General features: G+C 36.4%; 1 protein-coding gene across 1 annotated transcript; it reads left to right on the top strand.

Moving 5' to 3' along the window:
- Positions 1 to 716: 716 nt before the first annotated feature.
- LOC107762218 (hexosyltransferase GAUT11-like) lies at positions 717 to 5,518 on the top strand. Its single transcript, XM_016580558.2, has 2 exons — positions 717 to 1,446; positions 3,856 to 5,518. The coding sequence occupies exons 1-2, from the start codon at positions 1,291 to 1,293 to the stop codon at positions 5,308 to 5,310; spliced, it is 1,611 nt and encodes a 536-aa protein (XP_016436044.1). The 5' UTR covers positions 717 to 1,290; the 3' UTR covers positions 5,311 to 5,518.

The following is a 5,518-nucleotide window of genomic DNA, read 5'->3' as shown; positions in this document are numbered from 1 at the left end:
AGTGAGTGTACCTAATTTTTCCATGTGTGTCTTATGCCTAACTCTCATACATACCTTATTATTATCTCTTAAATTCTCAAAGAACATATAGCAAAGTGCATTTCAAAACTCTTGGAAAATAACACTTTATAGTTTCGATCTATATTGCACGAATTTTACAAAAATATTATTACACTCTCGCAAATCTTCCAAAAATATGCTACTTTTGATATCCAATCCCCCGAACTAAACAAATCTTATCTATCCTTTGAAGTTCGAACAATCATTTTGTTTGATTTTGTAGAAAGAAAATGATAACCTAAGAATTATATTATATTAATTACAAGAAAGTTGATCAAGATCATCTACTTTATTGCACCATCCCATTCAATTTATATGTCACATTTTAATATAAATTTTTTATTAATTACAAAAAGTTGATCAAGGTCTACTTTATTGCACCATCCCATTCAATTTATATGTCACATTTTAATATAAATTTTTTATATTTTACTTTCATGACATGCAAAAAGCTAAATTCTTTAACGATGCAATGTGATGTTTTCTTTATTAAAAACTTTGAATCGTCTTAGTAATTTTTTTCCCAAACATTAATATAATACATGATTAAATAAATATATTGCACATGTGGGCATTCATACACTGTCATGTGAGAAATGAGAAAACAATTGAGTTTTCTGATTGTTTATATTGCAAGTTTCTCTCTTTCTTTTTGTGATTGGGAAACAAAGTAAAGGGATTAAAGCCAATCTACCATCTATAACTTGCCAGAGGGAGAAATCACAGAGTCACATCACCTACCCCCCCCCCCCAACAAACAGCAACAAGCTGAGTTCACATTCTAGCTCGGCTTCTATCACTCTTTCCTTCACTATAACATTCAAATATACAGAAGTTGTAACAGAAGGTGCTTTTTCTGCATAAGATAAACACAATATTGAGATTTAAAATTGCTCAAGTTTATCCCTGCATTTGGTTGGGTTTCCTGATCCAATCTGACAAATGTGGTTATGCTGAAAATTTTTTGATTTCAATTCTCAAGCTTGAATTGAGTGAAGGGTCATAATTGGATTCTTGATTTGGGGTTCAAAGATTTGAACTTTTTATCAATCCCTTAGCTGCTTTTGAATTCATGAATTGAGTGGCGGGTGATCTTGAATTCTTGATTTGGGGGGTTCAAAGATTTAAATTAGGTGACAGGCCAGGTTAGCTATATTTTGGATTAATCTGAGAGATGGGTTATTTTCAGTTATTGTTTTGGTGGTGAATTGTGGAAGAGAGTGGTAAAAGATGCGGCGGCGGGCGGCCGAATATCGGCGCCCGGTTCGAAGGAAGCTCTCTTGTTGGATCTGTTCACTTCTTGGGATATTCTTAATTGCAGGTTTTGTATTGTTTGTAGTTCATCATCACCATGACCGCGAGGATCACGTAGAACAGCCTATTTTGGTAAGCCTAACAATCATACTCAGATCATAATTTGGTTCTTCAAAAATATTTATATTATAAAAGCTCAATGTACTTTCAGTTCAATAATGTATGTTCTCTTATACACAGCATATTAGTATTGTTGCATTGTTTAATTTGAAGTCATAGCCGACTTCTTGAATTGAGGTTTAGCTGATTAATTGTTCGAGAGAGATGTTGTCTATCGTGATTCAGATTGTTAGTGGAATATAAAGAGGATAGAAAAAACATAATTTGGGAGGTGTTCAACTTCAACCTATGTATGCTAAATATTTACTCGATATAAGTTTGCCGTATGTTCATTGTATATCAAAATCAAAGTCTTTGAGATTGATTCGTTTTTTTTTTATTTGAGTGTCTATGTGTATTTTCAATTGGTCTACGTTAAGAGATGTAAAAATATACTTCATCAGGAAAAGAGATGTAAAATTGCATCACTCATGCATCAATAATTGCTGTCTGTTGGAGGGGGAGAGGAAGAGAGAATGAGAGTGAGGTTATACATCTTTGTTCTCTATTTGTATTCTAGTTGAATAGATGAAAGAAATGAAAAAGGAGAGATTTCACACTCCTACACACTACAGAATGATGTGTTTCCAGAATTCCAATAGGTTAACGGATTGTACGTTTTCTATCAGACTGATACAATGTTATTGGAATTAAAAGTCTGGTTCAGTAGTTGAGATCTCTAATACAAGTAATCTAGTTTGTAGTGACAGATTGAGAAAAATCTCCCTGAAAACTTGAGAACCTTGTCATTTTTGAAGTCAATAAATGTTTGTAGTCTCGTGGGGAGAGATGAAGTTGAGGTTCTTATGTCTTTTTGTGTTTTTAGTTGGAGTTGTTGTTGTGCTCCATGGTTACTTCGAACAAAAATGAGGGCAGCTTCAGCAACATAAATTGTCATTGAGCCTTGGGGGGGTTTTGGGTTGGGGTGAAGAGAGAGAGGGCGGCTTCAATGGTACTCTGCTGCAAAACTAGGTTATGTAACTAGTCCCTCTTTTATTGATCCGAACAAATTACATGAACATACAGAAACGGAGTTACACCTCATTAATCAATAACCTCAAGGAAAAAAATGGTTAAATAGAAATGGGCATCAGTGAGGTGAACCTCTCCTGGAGGCGTGTTGCAACTTAGATCAGCCCTAGCTTCCTTGAGGTAGTTTGGTTACACCTCACCTTGAGATGCACCTGAGCTTTACCTTTTAGAAGATTGGTGATAAGGTGGTTTTCGGTGGATGCATTATAAGTTTTTTCTGAAGTCTTGGTATTGTTTATATTTTATCTTCTATTCTTTATTCATACTTTAACAAGAGAATGTTTTACAAACAGGGAAAAAATAATCTTCTATTTAATAACTTTTCCTTTAACATGCTCTCAGTCAGAGTTCTCTATTTCTTTAATAGTTCCATCTACAACTAGTGAGCCCTTGCGAAGCTAGAGTGCCCGTGGGGTGACCTATATAGAAATGCAAGGGAAGACCAAGAACTGCATATGGTATACGCAGCTCTCCTCCCTACTCCATCAGCCTGTATAATGTGACCTAACCCTGAACTACTAGTACCTTTCATCACTACCAAGTGTGTCCTTATATCTATTGCACCCAAGTTTTGCTTCCTATTTGCTCTCCTCGGTCTCACCACCAGAAAATTAGCTATTTGCCTCCACCTCTCGTCGCCATTTCTGCCACCTATCAGTCCTTGGTTCCGAAGTATCCAGTTAGCAACCTGCACAAGCTTTGCCAAATTTCTTAGTGTTGTTGACACCCCTTTCCTAGGACCACCATTTCACTGCCATCAATTCTAATGTGTACCTTGCCAAGCAACTAGTACATTTCTGGCTATCTTATGTAGGCAAGCTGCTCACTCGTCATTCGTAATTTAACAGGACTTGCACAAAAAATATCGATGGTAGATGTCTCATAAGTTTCTAAGTTAATTCCAAACATAACTTATATTGACAGGATTCTAAGTGCTGCAAGTTAGAATCCTTTTCAAGCATAGGATTATCCATCTGATTTGTTATCTGCTATAGAAATAGCAGATTTACCTAGAAATAATCATATAAAAGTAACTCAGACTTATCACTGTCGATTAAAAGTTTCACCCTCTTTCTGAGTATATGATTGTAAATGCTAGATAAATCTTTGGTTGAATTGCAACTTTCTTTTAGCAATGTGCCTTAAGGTTTATTAAGATGTGTCTACTAACTAACAACTTATCAGGGAAAAGAAAAGATGTGCTTATGCATTGACAGTTGTTATCCTATTTACCTATAATTTGATCATGTTATACCTATACATTGAGGACTCATTTAAATAGTTTGTTCTACCATTTAAGAACTTCAATAATAAAGTCGCTTACTATTCTCTGTCTGTCTCTTTGTAAAGGGAAGAGAGTCCAGGAATGAAGAGGTTGTGCATGAGCATCTAAATCTTACACAAGAAATTTCAAGTGCTAATTCATATGCCAGACAGTTAGCAGAGCAGATGACATTAGCCAAAGCTTATATTGTTATTGCGAAAGAACACAACAATCTTCATCTTGCTTGGGAGCTAAGTTCAAAGATAAGAAGTTGTCAATTTTTACTCTCAAAGGCTGCAATGAAGGAAGAGCCTATTTCTCTGGATGAAGCAGAACCAATAATAAAAAGTCTATCTTCTCTTATCTTTAAGGCACAAGATGCGCATTATGATATTGCAACCACTATGATGACAATGAAATCTCACATTCAAGCTCTAGAGGAGCGTGCTAATGCTGCGTCTGTCCAAAGTATGATGTTTGGACAGTTAACAGCTGAATCCCTGCCCAAGAACCTACACTGCCTAGAAATCAAACTCATGTCTGATTGGCTTACAAGAAAGTCGCTGCAGGATTTTGCTGATGAGAGAAGAAACTCCCCTAGATTAGTGGACAATAATTTGTATCACTTCTGCATATTTTCAGATAATCTGTTGGCAGTTTCAGCAGTTGTTAACTCAACGATGTCCAATGCTGATCACCCTAAGCAGCTTGTGTTCCATATTGTAACAGATGTGATACACTATGGAATGATGCAGGCTTGGTTCTTAAATAATGACTTCAAAGGTTCTACAGTAGAAGTACAGAATATTGAAGACTTGACTTGGTTGAATTCATCTTATTCTCCAGCTTTAAAGCAGCTTAGAGAAGCAGACTCCAGGAAGTATTACTTTGATGGGTCTGAGGATGCAAGTATCGAGCCAAAGTTCCGGAATCCAAAGTATATATCTTTGTTGAATCACCTTCGGTTTTACATTCCTGAGATCTATCCCCAGTTAGAGAAGATAGTCTTCCTTGACGATGATGTGGTAGTTCAGAAAGATCTGACACCTCTCTTTTCATTGGATTTGCATGGGAACGTGAACGGAGCAGTGGAAACTTGTCTTGAAGCTTTTCATCGTTATTACAAGTATCTCAATTTCTCGAATCCACTCATCAGCTCAAGGTTTGATCCCCAAGCCTGTGGGTGGGCATTTGGTATGAATGTTTTTGATCTGATGGCGTGGAGGAAAGCAAATGTTACTACACGATATCATTACTGGCTAGAACAAAATGCCGATAGAACGCTTTGGAAGTTGGGTACCCTTCCACCGGGATTATTAGCTTTTTATGGATTGACAGAGCCGCTTGATAGGAGATGGCATGTCTTAGGATTAGGTTATGACCTTAACGTTGACAGTCGCCTGATAGAGAGTGCAGCAGTAGTTCATTTCAATGGGAACATGAAGCCATGGCTCAAGTTGGGCATTAGCAAGTATAGACCTTTGTGGGAACGGTATGTAAATCATACACATCCATACCTTCGGGATTGCGCCACACATTGAATTGCTATAGTTTTCAACAATGGTAAACATACTCGGTCGCTATTATCTTACAATTGTATTTTTACATCATTGTAGAGTGAAAGTACAAAATTTTGGCCTTAAAAGAGTCTTCCCTGGTCTTCTTTCAGTTTTATTAGCATGAAAGAGGAAATTGATTATTACCATGTAATAGAAACTTAGCATGCATCAAGCTATGGGTTTAGAGAAA

The sequence above is a fragment of the Nicotiana tabacum genome, chromosome 20 (genome assembly GCF_000715075.1).
Source record: "Nicotiana tabacum cultivar K326 chromosome 20, ASM71507v2, whole genome shotgun sequence".
Lineage (NCBI taxonomy): Eukaryota > Viridiplantae > Streptophyta > Magnoliopsida > Solanales > Solanaceae > Nicotiana > Nicotiana tabacum.
Note: the sequence above shows the minus strand (reverse complement) of the source record. Positions and strands in the feature narration are given on the sequence as shown.

Coding starts and splice junctions, on each gene's coding strand:
- LOC107762218 (XM_016580558.2), top strand. CDS start 1,291: ATGCGGCGGCGGGCGGCCGAATATCGGCGCCCGGTTCGAAGGAAGCTC. Junction 1,447..3,855: donor ACGTAGAACAGCCTATTTTG/GTAAGCCTAACA, acceptor CTCTTTGTAAAG/GGAAGAGAGTCCAGGAATGA.